The sequence below is a fragment of the Cheilinus undulatus genome, linkage group 17, assembly GCF_018320785.1.
Source record: "Cheilinus undulatus linkage group 17, ASM1832078v1, whole genome shotgun sequence".
In the NCBI taxonomy this organism is placed as follows: domain Eukaryota; kingdom Metazoa; phylum Chordata; class Actinopteri; order Labriformes; family Labridae; genus Cheilinus; species Cheilinus undulatus.
The window spans coordinates 5155852-5176701 of record NC_054881.1 but is presented as its reverse complement, the minus strand read 5'-3'; the positions used below and the strand labels follow the sequence as shown (position 1 = coordinate 5176701).

General features: G+C 40.8%; 2 protein-coding genes across 2 annotated transcripts in view; one reads left to right on the top strand and one right to left on the bottom strand.

Annotated features, from left to right (window-relative positions):
- The window catches only part of marveld2a (MARVEL domain containing 2a), a 32446-nt gene extending 22845 nt beyond the window's left edge, over positions 1-9601 (top strand). Inside the window, exons 13-17 of the mRNA XM_041811094.1 lie at positions 4555-4685; positions 6667-6849; positions 8299-8470; positions 8754-8795; positions 8956-9601. Coding sequence (XP_041667028.1) covers positions 4555-4685; positions 6667-6849; positions 8299-8470; positions 8754-8795; positions 8956-9054 — 627 coding nt within the window. The 3' untranslated portion in view covers positions 9055-9601. The remainder of the gene's footprint in view (positions 1-4554; positions 4686-6666; positions 6850-8298; positions 8471-8753; positions 8796-8955) is intronic.
- Positions 9602-13430: 3829 nt separating this feature from the next.
- On the bottom strand, positions 13431-15035 carry ankrd34ba (ankyrin repeat domain 34Ba). The gene has a single exon (XM_041811821.1). The coding sequence runs from the start codon at positions 15033-15035 to the stop codon at positions 13431-13433; it is 1605 nt and encodes a 534-aa protein (XP_041667755.1).
- Between the last annotated feature and the right edge of the window lie 5815 nt (positions 15036-20850).

Genomic DNA, 20850 nt, shown 5'->3' with positions numbered 1-20850 from the left:
TGGAGGAGGTTAAGCTTTGCCAGCAGCAATGTGGTGTGTCAGCATTAATGCCAGCAGGGATTAGAGAGACTTATGCCCTATTTAAATACACCTCTGTGTTGAGAGAAGGAGTGGTGATTGGCTGGGGATAATTAGCATCAGCTGGTCGTAAGCTGATCACAGCTGGACGTATGACTTCTGTGTCCTGCATGAACTAACGCTGGGCTTCACTGAGGCCAAAGTTGATTCTCCTTAAGCGTATCTAAACTGCCTCCTAATCACTGGGGGAATTTGGGTGAAACCATTGTTAAGATAAAACAGAAAATTTGAGGGCTAGCCTTGGATTTGAAAACTGTTCTGGGTTTTTTCTTCTAGACACTTTACAGGTTTATATTTATTGCACCTTTAATTCATCTGAATTTGATTTCCTCTGATAATCTAACAAACCTTCCAGTGCTTAAAATGATGGTAGATATGCAAAAATAGGCCTCAATGTATTTAAAGCCTCATGAACATTTTTAAAATAAAAAAAGATATGAAGATATAATGACACAAAAGTCTTAAATAATTATTTTTGTTACTTGTTTTTAAAAGGAGAAGGTGATAAAGGCGATTACCATATCAGATTTTAAGTTGTGACGTTGTTTTTAGCTCCTAAGGAGCTCAAACTGGCATTTTCTAATAGACCAACAACAAAAAGTAAATTATGTTACAAAGAAAAAGGAAGCAAAGTCCATGTAAGAAGGTTTGTGCTACTTGTTTTATATTGAGAGTGATAAAATAGATTCTTTACATTTTAATGGTTATTATATTGCTTTTTAATGTGTCCCTATAACTGGTATCACAAAAACAGGAAGTTGTAAGGTAGGAAAGGTGAGGTTGTCATACCTTTAAAGCTTATAACAGGAAATATTTGTCATTGTTCATGTCTGAATGGCTTAAATGGTTTCGAAGTTTGCAACATCCAATATTTCATCAATGAGATGAAGGATAGGATTGCTTCACTACTAGTTTCATGATTAAGCATTTAAAATTTTAAAGAAAATTCCTAACATTTGCTTCAACTTAATGAAAATTTCATGCTTTTTTTGCAGTGCATTCAGTCTTTTATTTTATCTTTTATTTTTCAGTTGGTTGGATAACACTAAAATCATTTAAAAAGTAACTAGTGTAGGACTGCCCTGTGATTGACTGGCGACCAGTCCAGGGTACCCTGCCTCTTTCCCAATGATAGCAGGGATAGGCTCCAACCCCCCCCCCCCCCCGTGACCCCCAACGGGATAAGCGTTGTAGAAAATGTGTGGATAGTTTAGGACTGCTGAAAATAGCAGCTGTCCTCACTAATGAAAATAACCTCCAATTTCATTTATTGAAATTCCACTTCTTTGCAGTTAAAAAAGTTTGGTTTCATTTTGGATTTTTGTGCTGTTGTAAACCAAGGATGACAGACTTCCTGTTTGGATACAGATCTGCTTTTATTTTAAAATAATGTAAGCAACTTTAACATGGAAAAAGGAGCTTGTTATGGGTTGAAAAGAAATTAGAGGGCAGTAAAAAAATTCAGTGTTTGATATTGCAAGCTGCAGATGCCTTTTGAGTTGTCCACTAGGCTTTCTGTGAGTTTTTGTAAAGTGAAATAAGACATTTAAGGGGCAGTGGTTGATTTATTTTGAAGGAAGGCATTAAAAAGTCTTAATTAAAATGTGCTAGGACATAAAAGCATGAGACTGAAAAAATTAAGGCATTAATTATGGACCTTAATTGCATTGCAATTAATGCAGTAGTAGTGGCTGCCTCAGAAAATAACCGTATGTAGCCCTGAATGACTTGAGATAAAAAAATAAAAATAAAACATTCATTCTGATGTAAATGGACTTTGGGATAATTACAGAAACCCTAAGCAGACATGCACTCATACACTGTTTTAACCCAGTTTTCCATTCATACAGAGGTCTCTGCTTGTTTTCTCAGTATTTCATTATTTGATATTTCTTAAATTATGACAGGTTATTTTATTGGCAAATTATTGTATGAGTCCGACGAAAACTGGGCTTTTTAAATGCTTGTTAACAAGTTTGTCTGACTGAAATCATAGTAATTCAAAATTTCTTAAAGTTGGACTAGCCTCCTGTTTGTTTATGAGGCTGAAGATCAATTCGCTCTTGTATGAATGCAGCTCAATCAGACCCAAACTCGACCTGGCTTTTCGCACATGCTCCAGAATTTCCACATTAGGTTTTGACCCAGAAATTAACAAGCATAAATAGATAGTAGCATAGCAGAGGTTCTGTTACCTGACTGTGGATAAGACCATAAGTAAGAGGGAAAGCATGCAGGGATTTGTACGAAAAGTAAATTATAGGGCATGTATAACATGTACAGAGCTTTAAAATTTTCCATGATGTTGCCGTTGCTGTACACAGGCATAACAAGTGTAGTCCAATTAGATGGTCTACTGGAGCTACAAGCATAGCTTGACTTAACTGTGCATGTAAATGTACTGTCTATGTGATAGGTCAGGCTATGTCATGCCATGCTGCCAATAAAAATTTCCAACTCTTGGGATATGAGATAAATAACTTGGGTGCTTAAGGCTTCAGCAGATAAGACTTTAAGAGGGTAAATCTAAGAGAATCTCACAGCTGATTTCAGGTGAAGTGAGTAAAAGTTCTCTAACAGCCACACAGATGTAGCCTGTATGAGCTGAAGTGGTTGGACCGGCTCGGTGGCTGTCACTTGTTTATCAACGGGGGAGGGGACGTGTGGTGCTCCGTCTACCTGCTGCCTTTGGTTTCAAGGTGTGTCCTGATGACAGTTTCTATCATGGCGTACAGCAGGGACGACACAAAGCTGACTTTTTACAGTCACATATTCAAATTCAGTGTTTACCTTTGACGGTGAATCATCCCTTCTGAAGCTATTTTCAGGAGTGTTTCGTAACGACTCTCACACTTGACCCCCTTCAGGAGTGGAGATGAGTGCATGAGTCATTTTGATGATAGTTGGAAGTCATGCTGACATTCAGCACGGCGGAGTTTGAGTTCAGAGCAGAGCGCTGGAGAGGAAGAACAGGTCGGACTGGAGCTCTGAGGTTCACTACATACTTTTAGACACAAAACACCAAAAGAGAAACTCGACACTGGGAACCAGAGGACTTTATTTCCCTGCAGATTGTCTGAAAGTGCTGAGGCAGGGCAGCTGCAGCAACCTGCAGCACATACATGTTATTTTGGACCTTTGCTGCAGGGTGTAGCTCCATTATGCAACATATTTTCAGACGACAGGTCTGTGCAGGTCGGTCATACCAGAGCTGGTACAGATCCAGAGGAGACACCCATCAGAACGTTACTGTGGAAGACACTGATGAGTTGCAAGTTGTTTGCTGAAGTTTGATTTTGATCTCATTTGAGTTGTAGCACAACTGATTCTACAAACTTTAAAACTTTGACTAGAAAGTGTTTGAACTGATACATAAAGTTTAGTCTAAAAAATGTGAGAAAATATTTTAAAATGACCATATTCATTTCCCGGAATCAAAAATTAAGTTTGCCGCTTATTTAGTAAAAAATTTCACTTCATACTCATGCATAACAAAAGAAAATACACATGAAAATATATTTTTATAACCTGATAAATACATGCTGTAAAAATGCAAATAAAAGTGCATTCAGCCATCAATGCACCACATAATAATGCTGTGCATTTGTTTTGTTTTGTGCATTTAAGAGGTGGCAAAAATACCTCCTGCATGTCCTATAAATCAGTGGTTCTCAACTGGTTGAGTCACAGGACCCACCATCAACTCCTTAAGGGAAATGGAGGCACAAAATTTTAGAGATATTTCTGGTCAGTCAGATGCATTTGGTTTAAAAAAGTAGAGCTTGGGCCTAAAATAGTACAAAAGATGCAACAAAACAATGAAAAGGGACAAAACATGCATGCCTCATAGACAATTTGGCACATATTTTTTCCCAGACACACATCTGTGACCCGCTGAAAGGGGCTTCACGACCCACTTTTGCATCACGCCCCACCAGTTGAGAACCACTGCTATAAATCTCTCATATCACTAGTTAAAAAAAGAAAAGGCCTTGCAGCAATAAGACAACATCAAATCCCTTCACTTAAGACTTAAAACATCAAATTCTGTATATTTTTTTTACTTTAAACAAGATCTAAACAATTATTTGGTTTCCAGAATAGTTGCTCAGTTTATTTGCAAATTCTTGCAGCTTTAACATGTTTTAAAACCACTAAAATGTGTCTATTAGACTCTAAAGCCATTAAAGTCTTCATATATAATGATGCTGAGCTGATAAATTAATAAATGCAAGAAAAAGAAATAATGACCATACACCATAAGAGCTTAAATATCAGCTCAAACATCCATACAGTTTATAAGCAATGAAAATCAGTTAAATCTTGTGCAGTCAGAGGTTTGGAAGCTAAAATGACCAAGAGAAACCAGTGCATTTGTTTGTAACTATGCAAAGGAGCAAAGACCAGCTCATCTGTGCAGACATGATTTCTACATATGCATGTCACTAACATGTATGACGCTTTTTTCCTCTAAAGGTGAACAATGTGTCGGCCAACCCTGAACCGCTCCCGATGTCCGACTACCCCGAGAAGCTGAGGGGCTCCAGGAGTTACCTGGATGACGAGAGCACCAACTATGACAAACCCCCGCACAGCTACACACCACCGTGAGTACAGAGCAAAAAATACAGTACATTCATGTCTGTCGTGTTGCAGCTGATGCTACAGTTTAAATGCATTCTTATTCTCATGAATCTACACTCAGCACCCCATCAGGACAATGTGAAAACAGAATTTATAACATTTTTGCATATTTTTTGGCAGCAATTACAGCCTCGAGGCTTTTTGAATTTTCTGCCGTTCTTCTTTACAAATCCTCTCAAGATGAGCAGACATGTTCAGGTCTCTCCAGAGATGTTGAAGCCCCTTAAATACAACCTTTCTTTTTTTTTTAAATTGCACACCGATTTTCTGCCATTCTTTGCAAATCCTCTCAAGCTCAGTCAGGTTGGATGGGGACCATGAGTGGACAGCCATTTTCAGGTCTCTCCAGAGAGATGTTTGATAGAGTTCATGTCAGGTTCCTGGCTGGGCCACTCTAGGACATTCACAGAGTCGTCCCCAAGTCATGTTGTCATGTTGGAAGGTGAACCTGTGCCCCAGCCTGAGGGCCTGAGCACTGAGGAACAGGTTTTTATTGGGGATATCTCTGTACTTTGCTCCATTCAACTCTCTAGTCTCGTCTCCCAGTCCCTGCTGCTGAAAAACACCCCCACAGCATGATGCTGCCACCACCATGCTTCACTGTTGGGATGGTGTTGGGCAGGTGATTAGGGCTTCCTGGTTCCCTCTAGATGTAACATTTAGAAGTGAGGCTAAACATTTCGATCTTAACCAGAGAATCTTGTTTCTCACAGTCTGGGCTTTCATGTGTTTTGCACTGAGGAGAGTCTTCTGTCTAGCGACTCTGCCATAAAGCCCAGATCAGTGGAGGGCTGCAGTGATGGTTGTCCTTCTGGAACTTTGTCCCGTCTCCACACAGGATCTTTGGAACTCAGTCAGAGTGACCATCAGGTTCTTGGTCTCCTCTCTTACTAACGCCCTTCTCCCCCAATCACTTAGTCTTGAAAGAGTCCTGGTTCTATAGAGAGGTGTAGGCCTTTCTTAGTCATGTCCAATCAGTTTAATTTAGCACAGGTAGACTCCAATCAAGGTGTAGAAACATCTCAGCAAAGATCATAGAAATGGGAGAAACCTGAGCTAAATTTACAGTCTTGTTGCAAAGGCTCTGAATACTTTTGTCAATGTGATATTTCAGGGTTTTTCATACATTTGCAAAAAAATCTACGATTCTGTTTCCCTTGTCATGTAGAGGAACTAAGCATGGATTAATAAGAATAAAAATGAATTTAAATGACTGTGCCATCAGGCTGTGACGAGAGAATTTTGAAAAGTGAATGGGGTCTGAATACTCTCTGAGTGCTCTCTGATTGTTTTTATCTGCTTTGTGAATGAGCTCTGCAGATGGCAGCACTGAGAAAGCTTCAGCTGAAGTATTTTAAAATGTACTTAGAGAGTAAAAGTGTGTGGTACATGCTGTGCAGAGCTGGGGTGTGATATGGATTCATGGCACTGCTTTAAATTGGTTTTTCTCTGATTGCTGGTGACAGAAAAACTTGCTCAAACTTGTTCTTGCTGGAAAATTTGCAGCAGTTTTTAAAGTTAGTTTTTTTTCCTGTAAAGTGTAGCGTCAGAAAAGATCCTCTTCAGAAATCAGCAGTTTCTACACTTGATGTTTACAGTTTCAGCAGAGGGATTCATGACGATAGGTTTTCTGTCAGCACTGAAACTAAGTGACACGTGTCTGAGCTGATAACAAGGAGAGGTGCATGCATGCATGAGAATCAGGAAGTCATTGTGTCATGACTCATTAGAGTAGAATTGTTTCATCGTAATTCAGAACGGCTGCAGCTTACTTCCTCCTATGTCTCTTTAAACTAAGCACTATTAGACATCAGTGACCTTTGCAGACTCAAATTTATTGTCCATATATGGTCATCAGTTTTAAACTTAATTATGAGGGTTTTTTTTCCTTCTTATGTTATTTGTAATAAATCTAAGATTTACTCACTGTTCCTTGTCTCTCAGGCTTGCAGTAGAAGATGTGCCTCTGCAGAACGGAGCTCCTTACAGCAGTAACTCAGAGGTGCCCAGCTCAGCAGGGAGGCCCAAAAAGAGACGGGCCGGTCGTCCTCGCCGCGCTGACGGACAGGACTACGACACCGACTACAACTCCTCAGGAGACGAGCTGGACGACGATGACTTTGACAGGTAGAAATGGACTAAAAATGCCCTTTGAACCTCAACCTAAACCATTTCTGTTAAAAAAGGCTCTGTGCGTCCTGCAGCTGAGTAAAATTTATTCAAACTTAAATTCATGCAGTGATACACGGACAGCATTTTAAATGAGTACTTGTGCTCTGGTCTGCAGTTTTTTCAACTGCAGTTATCATCAGAAAAGTTCTGTGTGTAGAATACCTACACTTTATGAAAAAGGGATTTTTTTTACACAATTTCACAGTGGAAATGGATGATTCTTAAGCATTGTGCGACACTGCTTGTCCAAGCTTTAGATGGAGGCTTTTGTAATTCTTGCCTGCTGCCATCTGCAATTTCATTTTATTTTTCCTGAATATTTCACGAACTTACGGACACAGAAGTAGCTTAAAAATAAAGAATACTTTTATTTTCTCACTTAAAATGCGTGACACCGTATGAGCAGCAGCTCTGCAGACTTTTAGGAGTTTTGCCTCTTTCATTCCTGTTTCTTGTGCGTCTTTTTTTCTTTATTTCGTTTTGTGAGTTAAGGATTTATTCACTGTCCTGATTGCTTGCTCCTGTTTACTCTATTTTTACCTCCGCCAAGGAGGTTATGTGATCAGGTGGGTTTGTTTGTTTGTTTGTTTGTTTGTTAGCAACATAACTCAAAAAGTTGTGGACGGATTTTGATGAAATCTTCAGGAATTGTCAGAAATGGCATGAGGAAGAACTAATAAGATTTTGGGAGTGATCCGGATCACCGTCTGGATCCAGGAATTTTTTAAAAGATTCTGTGCTATTGGGAGATAGGGCTAATGGCTGGAGGAGATGAGTCGGAGTGTAACAGAGAGAAAGACAGTGAATTGTAGCGAGAATACTCACAATGCTGGGAGGAATAGAGGATTATTCACCCTCTGCCATGACTTCCAGTCATCCGTTGAGACCATGGATGCATCTGTTGGCACCCGTAGCGAAGCCAATGCTTTGCTTTGCCGTGTTTCCACTCCACTGGGGAAGGAGTAATTGGCGAATGCCATGGTGGGGAGTATGTGGGGATGGATCCAGGAATTTTTTTAAAGGATTCTTCACTATTGGGAGACAGGGCTGATGGCGGTGGTCTGCGCTCTCAGGTGCTTTTCTAGTTTGTTCTGTGTCTCTAATGGTGTGCTTTGTTTACACCACTCTTGCTGCTGTAAATTTGGAATTTCTAATAAAGGAAGATCTTATCTTGGCAGTCATAATCAGCTCTAACATGGCCTTTAGGTAGAGTTTCTCTATGCAGAGATCTTTTTTTTTTTTTGCCCCCCAAAGAGGAGTTCTCTGCTGCTGTGTGACGTCATCCGCTAACGATCTGTAAAACCTGAAGAAAAGTGGCAAAAATATCCTGAAACTGTGATTTTCTGATATCACTAAGAGGTGTTTCTTTTCTTCAACTTTTCACGTTCTTTGTCTTCTTTCCAGGGAGTTTCCTCCGATCATGAACGAGCAGGAGAGAAACGACTACAAGCGCGAGTTTGACCGGGACCATCAGGAGTACAAAGACTTGCAGGCCGAGCTGGACGACATCAACAAGCGGCTTTCTGACGTGGACCGAGAGCTGGACGAGCTGCCGGAGGGAAGCCCGCAGTACCTGGTGAGAGCTGACAGGAAGACGGGACTGTTATTCACTAATTCATATTCATTTATTCATTGATTTGTCTCCCTTTATTAAACTAGAACCACTTCAGCCACTGTCCTCTATTCCCGCTTCTGTCTATTTATTCTGAAGGGTTTTAAGTGTGGCCATTTTGAAAAGACGATTTTATCGGATGAACAATGACTGCAGCTTGTTGTCAAATCTCAAACTGTAATTTTAAAGTGTTTCCCCTCACATGCACGTCAGCTTTTGTCACTGATGAACTGTTTTCTTTTATCAGGATGCCATGGACGAGTACAACAGGATAAAGAGCCTGAAGAGGGTACGTGGGATTTTTGTTGATCTGCAGTGAGAGAAAAATCCTGAATTAGCTCGGCCCTTCTGTCACAACACAATCATAACATCTCCTGGTTGTTTATTTGTGATTTACAAGCTGTCGCTTGTGTAACCGATCCTCATTATGTCTCATTTTTGTTGTCCAGTCTGCAGATTACCAGATGAAGAAGCGCAGGTGTAAGTATCTGAAGGGCAAACTGAATCACATCAAGAAGATGGTCAGCGACTTCGACCGCAGAGGCTGAACAACACGACGCCTGTCCAGGACGGGGCAGAACGGACTTGAATTTAATCTACCGCTGTTTGGGGAGGATTTCTAAGGACAGCGAGCAGACAGGAGATAGAGAGGCTACGACAGTCATACAGTCTGTTTGAGCTGTTAGCTGGTGGAATATAACAACGTTTGTTAATACTTTAAATGCTCTGCAACAAATCTTGTTTTGTATTATACCGCTGTTTGTATGATGAGTTTCAGCTGCCATAGACTCTTAGCTGTATTTATTTTCTGCCTAAAGCGGTCACCACTGCTCGATTTAACACAATGAAACATAATCCAGGCTGTTTAATAACTCTTCAGTCTTTTAATTAACATTTTTATTAACCTGTAAATATTCTGGGACACTGTGATTTCACTTGGACGTTTGTGTGTGATTATGGTGTTTTTTGTATGTATTATTGAACAAACAGACACTTTTATGCTTGTTTAATGCAAAGTGATGAACTTTTACAATGTTTTTGTTGTATTTTTTTGATAATGAAATCTTTTATTAAACATTTTTCTTGTTGCTCTTACATTATAAACGTGTGGGTTTTTACAAACACATATTTAGGCCACATTTACACCAAAATGAAACACTGAAAACTGAGTATGTTCATTTTTTAAAGGTTATGAGTAGAAATGTTTTTCCTTCCTGATACCAAGGTGGTGGGTATCTGTTGATACCAAGTACTGGTCCAATAACAGTGGGAACTTTCTGGACTGACTGGCAAATTATTTTAGACCTATATTGACTCAGAACATGTCTCAACAAATAGAATCATAATGTGCAGCATCTCTGTGACCCTTAAAGTTGTTTTTCTACTGATTTTTGTGTTTTACTGCTAAATATTAAAAACCAGTAGTACAGGAGGCTGCATCACAGGCACTCTATTATGCACGATTAATAAATGGTTGTAACTGGATTAAAATAGACACAAAAGACGTTAAATATCGGGTTTACTGGTGTGGATTTCATCATTAAAGTCCTGACAAGTCACACAAGTGTCAGGCTCGCTGAAATTACTGCTGCAAGGGTTTCAAAGGCATCAATAGCTTGAATCGGATAGCACAACAGCTAGCCTCAAGAGGAAAAACAAGTAAGAGGCAACGATTTACGGTTCAAAAGTGATTTAACTTTTGATAAACCGTGTCACTGTTTTTTATTGTGTACGACAGCGCAGGTCTGGAAGGCATTCAGAGAAAAACTGTCACACAGCCACTATTCTTTGCTGCCGCAGTAAGGCTGTTTTCGAATTCGCCTACTATACCAGCAGTGCGTACTGATTTGCCCAAAATGTAGTATGCAGTATGCAAACAAATGTGAAAGTTGCAGTATGCCAAAAATACCCAGATGACGTACTGACTGGGGAAAATTTCACAGTATGCATCAGACCAGTCTGCTTCGCCTACTGTTACCCACGATGCAAAGTGCTGGGTCAGAGTTTGTAATGGCAGAGAGCAGCGAAACTTTCACCAGCGCGGCTGACGGTTACAAATAGAAGCGTCATTACCTTTTCTCTTTACCTTTTTAACATGTTCTATGGCGAGATAAGTTGTAATAGGGTCACTGTTGTTTTTGTTTTGCTGTTATGGCTCGTAACAGCTGGAAAGGTGCTGTCAAGTGTGTCCTTTAACCGCACTATACATGCTAAGAACAATGGCTATAAAAATCTCGAAAAATCAAATAAAAACACCTCCCAGATTTTTTTCTGTACGTAAATGGATGGAAAAACACTGTAGAGTCGTCTGCAATTGGCCAGGGTATGACGTACTTCTGTATACCGGAAACCAGCTAAACGGGGCCAAGCATACTACACAATAACGTCTGACTGGCAGTCATACTGCATACTACTGTCGAATGCAGTACGCAGTGCGCAATACATTCTGCATACTGCGTTTGGCAGGAGTATTGCAGTAGGCCAATTCGAAAACAGCCTAAGTCTTTGGTTCTTCTTTGCTGCCCTAAAAACGGTAGCTTGTGCATGTTTTCTGGCAGCGGAGAAGAATTCATTTCCGGTTTATAGAGCTAACCTTTAGCATGGCAAAACAAAGCAAAATATAAAGTTAAGCCAAACGGTATTGGATCAGAACATTAACTCGTGTACTCGCAGATACCATAGGTCATATCGACATGTTTCTGATACTAGAATCGGAATCAGAACAACTAGTTATTTCACACGATGTTTTAATATCAACCCTTGTGATCTGCAAAAATATACGGCACCCAGAAGGTGACATAAACGTTTTTTTTTTTAATATGCACGTGCAATTTAGTATCTCACATGCACGTTTTTTTTTTTCTTGCGTGAGCGTTTTATAACAAATCTCGCGTGCGAGATACTGAGAATCGCACGTATGAGATACGAATAAAATGCACGCGCGAGATACTGAATCACATGTGTATATTAAAACAAAAAACGTTCATGTCACCTCCAGGGCTCCGTAAAAATAACTAAAAAAAACGCTGAAGGTGCAGGTCAGGTCTGTAGTTGGCATTATGAGTGAGTGCATTTGTTTGCACGGAGCAATGAGGTATAAACATGCAGAAATGCACAACTGTTAGTGTGAACTCGCAATCAGGCAGCTTTAAGGCTCCATCCCTTTTATAGCTTTTAACCCTTCCCCTCAATTCCAAAAACATACATAAACAGATGCAACGAGAACACCGGACAATCCCATCGTTGATTTTAAAAAATGCATGTCAGAAATCAAAAGGAACATGATGCATTGAAACATTTAATCATGATATTATGCTGCTGTCATAGTTTCTTAATCTCGGCAATGTGTTGCTATCTTGAACAGTGTTTTGTAATTGTTTCACTAGGTAGGCACTAAAATCCAATCTTAAAATCGTGCAAAAAGTGACTTTTAAGCTGCAACGCTCAGTTTCTTTTATAACAACAAATCAAGCTTGCTCTACTGCCCCCAGTGGTCAAAAGTCTGATTGCAATGTGGCACATAAAACTGCACACTGAAGTCACAAGCACTGTGATGACACACAATACACTGAAGGAAAGTTCCTGCATTTTGTACATTTCATAGGTTAGACTGTTTTTGTTTCCTTCTTGGTGTTTCAGCACAGACACAACACATAAACCACAGGCCTGTAGCCAGATGGAGATTTTCTTCTTCAAAATATGGACATTTTTGCACATTCTCCCCTTAATTTTCAATATACAGTGCTTAACAAATTTATTAGACCACCTTAACCCTAACTAAAGTAAGGTTTATGCCACAGCTGCCCAAAATAACAGCATTGGTATTTACCAAAATCATTTTTTATGTTTCTGCAATGGTTAATACAGCAATATGTAGAAGCTCTTTAACCCAAATGATATTTTTAATGCTAAAATATCATTATTATTGTTATCGTCAAATTTTCAAATTTACTGATGTACAAAAAAAAAACCTGAAAAAATAGTAAAGCACATTAATATTTCTTGATTAATTAATTTCTTGATTTCTTGATTTAATTTTTCTCATTTTTATGACAGGTGGTCTAATAAATTTGTTAATTTGTGTAGCTAAATTAGCTTAAACATTGTTTGCTAAAGCTCATGTTGCTAAGCTAAATAAACATAGCTAACAAAGCTATGTAGCCAAAGCTAAGCTCACAAGCAGCTATGTAAACAAAGTAGATATGTTATCTACGTAGCTATGTTAGCTTAAGCTACGTTTGCTAAAGCCAATGTGGCAAAGCTAACTTAGCTACATTGGCTTATGTAGTAATATTAAATGAACAGTAGCTATGTTAGCTTGAGTTGAAGCTAATGAAGCTAAAGCAAGCTAATATTTGTGTAACTACTTCTAAAACAGATGTAAACATAATTTAATCCCAGATTAAACCTCTGATATACCTCTCTCTTTAATTTAAGGAATGTTTCTTAGTCTGTAATGTTTGCACTGAGCTTATTTCATGACTGTAACTGCTCGACTTTGTTCATCAAAAAAGCTGAATTTCTTTTTTTAAATCTAAAACTGGAGATATGCTGTACCAGCAAATTACAGCATTTCCATTCTGAGCTATTCTGCATCTCAGATAAACCACTGAAATGCATGCGGCGGCCCCGTAGGTCTGGTCTAACCCACCAAGCCTAGAGCACCCAGGTTATGATGAGCTGGATCAGGCCTGGAGAAGTATGCCAGGTGCCCATAGAAGCTCAGCCGCCACTCTTACCTGGGTTTTGTTTGGTTTTGATTTTTTCTCCATTGGTTTAGTTTAGAATTGTTGGCTGTTATCTCAAAGGTGGAAAAGCTGACTTAAATTCTGGACGTGTGGCATTGAAGGTGGTTCTTTCAGACCCTCTAAACCCTCCTGGCTACAGGCCTCACAGATGTTACATTCAAACACATTCATGAACTCTAAGCTGTGGTTTTGAACTGCTCAGTCTGAATGGAGTGTCTCCTCAGCAGCATCCTCCTGGTCAGCTCTTTGGGATGTCCTGGAGGAGCGGAGGGGAGGAAATGTTTAAATCCAGACTCTTTCTCACAGAAACCACCCCCACTGCTGGAGCTGAGGTTATAAACATTAAAGATGGGGTTGCTGGTGGAGTTAAGAGCAAGAGGTGGCAGAGATCTCGGCCTGGATTGGGAGCTGTGGTCAAACAGGAAGGCTCCTGATCCTCTGCGCTCAAACCCAGAGAGCAGTTTCCTCCCAGAGGTCGACAGAGACTCCCTGGAGCCCAGCGTGCTGGAGCAGCGCAAGGGTGCCATCCTTTTAGTCTCTGTGAGGTCCTTCGCCTTCAGCTGGGACTCTTCAGGAACATTTTGGATGTCTAGAGCGAGCTGGGGGTCAGAGCTGTAGATGTCCGCCCCAAGCTTGCGCCTCTGGATGATGCTATAAAGGCTTGACGAGGCCATGTCTTTGAGTTGGGTGCTAAGGTTTCTACCACCAGAAAATGAGGCCGATGATCTGATGGAGTCAGTCCCGAGGTGTCCAGAGTGGAGGTTTGGGTGGGAGGCAGAGTGGGACGATAGGAGACCGGGTAAGGACATCTTCTTTTTGGCACATCCGTCCTTCTCGTCTGGTTTTACGCCTTTGTCTCGCTCCAGTTGTTCTTCATACCAGCTGAAGGGGGTTGTTGAGTTGGTGCTGCCTTCCTCGTCCAGTTTGGGGATTCTGAATGAGAGGTCTTCATCTTTGCCTTCATTATGATGCTGATGGGTGAGCAGAGCTGCTGGGATCTTCAGCCACGGCTCAGAGTTCAGCCTCAGGAGAGGCTGCTGCAGTCCATTTGGTACCTCTGCATTAATCCTCTGATAGCGTGAAGGAGAACACGGATGGGAGCTGACGCCGAAGGACTTGGACTCTTTAAAGGAGAAGACAGACTTTGGAGGACATAAGGAGGAAGAGGAGCTCTGGGAGGAGGTGATGAGCTGAATGTCTGATGGGGATGCAGGAGCTGCTGATGCTGTTTTGTCCGTCTGATCCTCAGGATCAAGAGGAGGCATGCCGAGGTACTGCTTAGCTTTGAGTTCTCCACATGGGAACTGGTCAGTCGTGATGATGATCACCTCCTTCCCTTTCGCCTTGCAGGTATCGAGAAACAGCTTCAGAACCTTCCAGTCTCCAGCCATGACTGCGTGGACTAAAGCAGACGTCCCTGACTGATCCTCCAGACTAATGTCGGCTCCACTGCCCAGAAGCAGAGACACAACTTCAGAACCGGCGTGTTCCCGACAGGCGTGCATCAGCGCAGAGCGACCTTCCTTATCCTGGATGTTTGGGTCGGCTCCCTTCTCCAGAAGAAACTGGACCAGTTTGACTCGGCTGGCGCTCTGGGCGTCAGCATGCTGGGTCCTGCAGGCCACCATGAGAGGAGTCAGGCCTTGGCTGTCGCTCTCGTTGATGTAAGCGCCTCCCTCCAGGAGCAGACGCGTAAGTCGCAAACGGCGGAGAAAGACAGCTTTTAGTAAGGGGTTACCGGAGTCCAAAGGTACCCCTGGATTACAGCCTTCTCCCTCCATCCCTCGTGGTCCTGTCTGGTGGTTTGGAGATGAAAGAGGCTGGATCCTGTGGAGAGAAGAAAACACTTTAAGAAAGGGTAGCAACATGCATGCAATCATGTCGAAGTTTCAGCTCAACTTAGTACCGCAGACTGGTGAATATCAGATCAAGCTGGTCCTCATTTTTCTTTTCTTTTCTTTTAGTCTTTGTACTCTGATCTGTTTATCCTCTTGTTTTATGCATCCTCATGCTTGATAAATAGCCTCTTGTCCTGATTCACTTGTTGGCTTTGCACTCAATAACCTCAATGCACTCAGTGACACTACAACAGTTAATTACATCCTTACATCATGATGCAGAAAATCTCTGCAGGAAAGGAAAGAAATGGTGGCATAAAATACATGATATAGGGTGAGTTGAAGACAAAACTGAAAGTTGATTGCAAACTGAAATAGAGGGAGTGTTAAGGCTCATTTATGCTACTATTATGTACGAAAATAGACCCTTGTGTTTTAAACAATGCAACGCTAACTGCCTACAAGCTTCCATGCATGTGTCTTACCTGGTGCTGGAGTAGACAATAAAACATTTATCAACTTAAGGGAAGCGGCCCATGTAAGGCTATCTTTAGATGTGTGGAGATATGAACACAAAGTGTAAACTGTAAGTACTCGTAAAATGTAAGTACTCGACTTTTGTCGAAAAGGTGGTATGTAATGGCAAAAGAAAAAAACTCACTGCTGTTCTTTGTTCTTCTTTTAACGAAGAAATGTCGTCAAGTTCTGATAAAACTGGCGCTTTAGCAGCATCCACGCTAATCTCTTCCTCCATAACTGCACCAGCTCTTGCTGCTGCTTGTTTACGTCACGACTCTGCTGTGCCTGAAAGTACTGCCCCTCATCGCTGATTGGTCCTGTCACTTTCTAACCGGGCCCAAACAGTTCAGATGGGAGCTTTGCAAGATGGATTCACCAGTGAGAAACAAGGAAACAGGCATATCCATCTGCTTTGCAAGGTTACACATTTGCAGATTTGTGCACACATTTGTTGATCTTTGCTCAAATTTGCAATAGTTATACAGATTTGCACATCTTTGCATGCATTTTCAGTTGTTAACACACATTTGCAGATCTGTTCACCAGTTTGCAGATTTGTGTTCAAATCTCTGAATGCATTTGCAATGAATTTTGCAACCATAATACCTCCATATAAACTCTGCTTCAAATCTCTGCAAACACCTGCAAAGGCAGAAACATAAAGCTGGAAGCTAAAGATGAGTGGCTCTTGTTTTCACAAAATAAATGTTGTCCATTTCTGATAAAACTGCTGCTATGCTAAAGCTAATCACTACACAAGCTGCAGCCATTGGGTCACACAGCAACTAACCCACACAGTAAAGCCAGCCAGCAGAAGAGCAAACATATCTTTCCCATCATGAAAAGCTTTCAGTCCTGCTCTTTGCTCTCACAGTAGTGAAGTCATGTGGTCAGGTTCAGGTAAAACTGTCGCCATACTGTAGCTACATCTGAGGTAAATGATACAGAGGCAGAAGCCATTGCTACTGGTTTCCAGTATAACTGAACCCCATCCATGGTTACCACCTCATTCTCCTTACATGATGCAATAAAAATGGGTGAAAAGGGGTGAAAATGGGGAAGAAAAGTGTAAAAGGTGGCAGAAAGTAGTAAAAATGGGTGAGAAGTGACAAAAAATGAGTTATAGGTGAGATGAAATGGTCCAAATGTGGCAAAAATATGAGTGAAAAGTGACCAAAATGGGTGAAAATCAGTCAAGAGTGGCAAAAATGGGCAAAAAATAGGAAACAAATGGTATTTAGTAGCAAAGGGTAGCTGACATGGGTGAAAAAAATGATGAAAAAATGGTGAAAAGTGGCAAAAATGGGATAAAAGCGGCCCAAAAAAGTGTCAAAATGGGCAAAAAGTAGGAAAGGGTGGTATGTAATGGCAAAAGATAGCTTTAATGGGTGAAAAGTGGCAAAACAAATGGTGAAAAGGGGAAAAATGGGATAAAAGTGGCAAAAGAAGTGGCAAAAATGGGTGAAGAAGATGAAACAAGTATTTTAATGGAAAAAATGGGTGAAAAATGGCAAAAAAAAAAAGGCAAAATGGGACAAAACTGGCAAAAAGAAGTGGCTAAAACGGGCAAAAACTAAAAAGTGGTATTTAATGACAAAAGGTAGCTTAAATGGGTGAAAACTGACAGAAAAATTGGTGAAAAGGGGCAAAAATATAAGTGAGTAACTCCCTGTAACTCAGCTGGAATGGTGAAGGAGATGCATGCTTGGCTTTTCATACCCTTTTAAAGTCCTTTTTTGTGTTTGTTTATGTTCTTATCTTCGTATTTCTTCTACCTGTAGGCTTACTTGTGTGTTAAACCAGAATTTAAATGTAAAGACATGCAGCACGTATAAAGAAGTTGTCAGTTTTGCATGCATAGAAGCTCTATTCAGTCGTTCCTTTTCATGCACTCGTCCTCTGCAGCACCAGCACAGACAGCCACTTTCTATCAGCCTTTGTACTGTTTGTCCTTGCTTCTCTTTATTAGACCAAATAAGGTGGCAGTTAGCAGTGTCTCAGACTGTAACATAGCATTTTCCTGCATGAGTCACACACGGTGAGGCTGGAAAAATGGCAGATTTACATGCATGGAGGAGGGGAAAACATCATATACATGTCAGTGGTATGACAAGCAGACAGACAGAAAAATACATTTTAATGTAAATAATGATGGGTTAGGGTTTAAATTGATGCTTTTTACATCAGGCATTGCACAGATAATCCAGGTGTGGCTGAAACCGTGTCTACATAACTGCCTCATATGCTGTTGGTAGGTCCTGCAGTGCATTGAAGCCATATAATGATCAGCGCCCTACATAATCCAGCGTGTTTTTATAACATGTTGCTATTGGCAATGCTCCACTTTGTGACAAATCAATGCCATGCTTTGTACTCCAGTGTGCACAGAGAATATAAAGTATCTTCTGCTTTTCTAGAACTTTATTCCCCCTCACAGAGACCACAGGTGTGATGCTTTTGGATTGCAAGTCTGCACATAAATATGTCTGTACATCTGCCTGCATGGGCCACATTGTGAACTTGATACACTATATTGCCAAAAGTATTCACTCACCCATCCAAATAATTGAAATCAGTTGTTCCAATCACTTCCATGGCCACAGGTGTATAAAATCAAGCACCTAGGCATGAAGACTGTTTCTACAAACATTTGTGAAAGCATGGGTCCAAACTCCTGAGCTCCTGAGCTCTCAGGAGCTCAGTGAATTCCAGCGTGGTACTGTGATAGGATGCCACCTGTGCAACAAGTCCAGTGGTGAAATTTCCTCGCTCCTAAATATTCCACAGTCAACTGTCAGTGGCATTATAACAAAGTGGAAGCGATTAAGAACGACAGCAACTCAGCCACCAAGTGGTAGGCCACGTAAAATGACGGAGCGGGGTCAGTGGATGCTGAGGCACATAGTGCGCAGAGGTCGCCGACTTTCCACAGAGTCAATCGCTACAGACCTCCAAACTTCATGTGGCCTTCAGATTAGCTCAAAAACAGTGGTAGAGAGCTTCATGAATGGATTTTGATGGCCGAGCAGCTGCATCCAAGCCATGCATCACCAAGTGCAATGCAAAGTGTCGGATGCAGTGGTGTAAAGCATGCCGCCACTGGACTCTAGAGCAGTGGAGACGCGTTCTCTGGAGTGACCAATCGTGCTTCTCCATTTGGCAATCTGATGGATGAGTCTGGGTTTGGCGGTTGCCAGGAGAACGGTACTTGTCTGACTGCATTGTGCCAAGTGTAAAGTTTGGTGGAGGGGGGATTATGGTATGGGGTTGTTATTCAGGAGCTGGGCTTGGCCCCTTAGTTCCAGTGAAAAGAACTCTGAATGCTTCAGCATACCAAGAGATTTTGGACAATTCCATGCTCCCAACTTCGTGGGAACAGTTTGGGGATGGCCCCTTCCTGTTCCAACATGACTGTGCACCAGTGCACAAAGCAAGGTCCATAAAGACATGGATGAGAGAGTTTGGTGTGGATCAACTTGACTGGCCTGCACAGAGTCCTGACCTCAACCTGAAAGAACACCTTTGGGATGAATTAGAGCCTTCTCGTCCAACATCAGTGTGTGACGAGTCAAGGCAGGTGAGTGAATACTTTTGGCAGTAAAGTGTATTTCTGGGAAGCTTTGAGGGGTTTCCTTCCAACTTAGCACAAATATCTGCTCTCACTGAAGGGTGAAGTGAGTTGACTTTGGAGGAAATAGGTCAAAAGTCAAGGTCATTGAGCATGATGCTTGTGAATGCAATTTCCCCATAACACTTGAGGGACTGCAGATTTTGCACAAATGTCCACTCTGCATAAAGAAAGACTTTGAAGCTCTTGGGTCAAAATTCAAGGTGCAGCAGTCTACATTCTACATGATTTTAAGCCTGATTTTGGGCCAGATTTACATGCTGCAAGGCAAAGTAAGTCACAAGCCTCAATGATACGATACGTATAATTTATGATACCACATATGGTTTGAGAGAAGACCAGTTTTTTTTACTGCAACTGCAATGCACTTGCAAAAGCATGTGCAATATTTGCACAAATTGTCCAGCCTGACCCAGGTATAAACTGGAGGTACAAGGTTAAGGTTGAGCCATGAACATTTTCTTAATTGCTTAAAAAAAAAAATCAGGTTGAGTTTTGATTGATTAATGCAAAGGTAAACAGATTGTTATCAGCATGTTTTTTTAATGAATTCCTACCTCACCTACAGTATATTATATAACTTCTGCTCCTTTTTAGAAGAGAGAAATGAAAATTATTGCTCTACAAGATATTGTGTTTTGATTTTAGAAAGACGAGGACATTTGATAGCACCTAGATTTTTAAAAATGATGTTGGCTCTAAAGCAGCCCTTCTTGGTTGCTGTGGCAAGCTGGGACGCCTTCTGGCATCGTCAAGAGTGTCTTCAAAATGCGTGAAATCCAACTAAGAGCTGTCATGAATATGCAGAACATTAGCTATCCCAGCGTTTATATTCAACACCTTTAAAGTTGGGTCAGTGACTGGAGTGACTTGAGATTACAGAAAAAAAGGATCAGAATCACTGCGCTGAAAGATGTGGGATTTTTTCTAGCTGGTACTGCATCGTTTTTACTGCATGTTAAATTATTATTTCTTACAGAGTCCATTGTAAAAGTTCCAGATCATGACTGATATGGCATGTGGAGAAATGCATCAGACATTCTCTTGGAAGAGTATGATCTGCTTGTTGTGATACATCCATGGTAAAGAGAAAATAGTCAAACAAAAGTCTTGCATGCTGCAGATACACTGAAAAAAATGTTTTGTTGATCATACTTAATTTTATCAATTTTAGCAGTTGCACAGAATATGTTTATCTAGATCTAGCTATAATTTTTTGTTGACTGAACTTAATGTTTATAAGTAATCTCAGATGAATGATACAGGTAAGTTTAACTTAATAATTTTGTGTAGGAGGTGTTAAAATTTTTTAAGAAAAGTCAGCTGAACCTAGGTTAAACAGACTCTAATGAATGGAGATGAATTAACCTAGTTTTATTAATTTTAGCGGTTGCACAAAAGAAATTTGCCTAGATCTAGTTAGATGTTGATTCAGGGTTAGGGTTAGGGTTAGATTCTCTCATCAATAATCTGATGCTAACATGTCCTCTGTGTGTTTTTCTGCTCCTTCCTGCTGCTAACATCAGCGCTGACATCACCATGGAGCACAAAAGAGCTGCTTTAGTCACACATGTAGAGGATAAAAACACCACCTGTACCGTGTTTGACAGA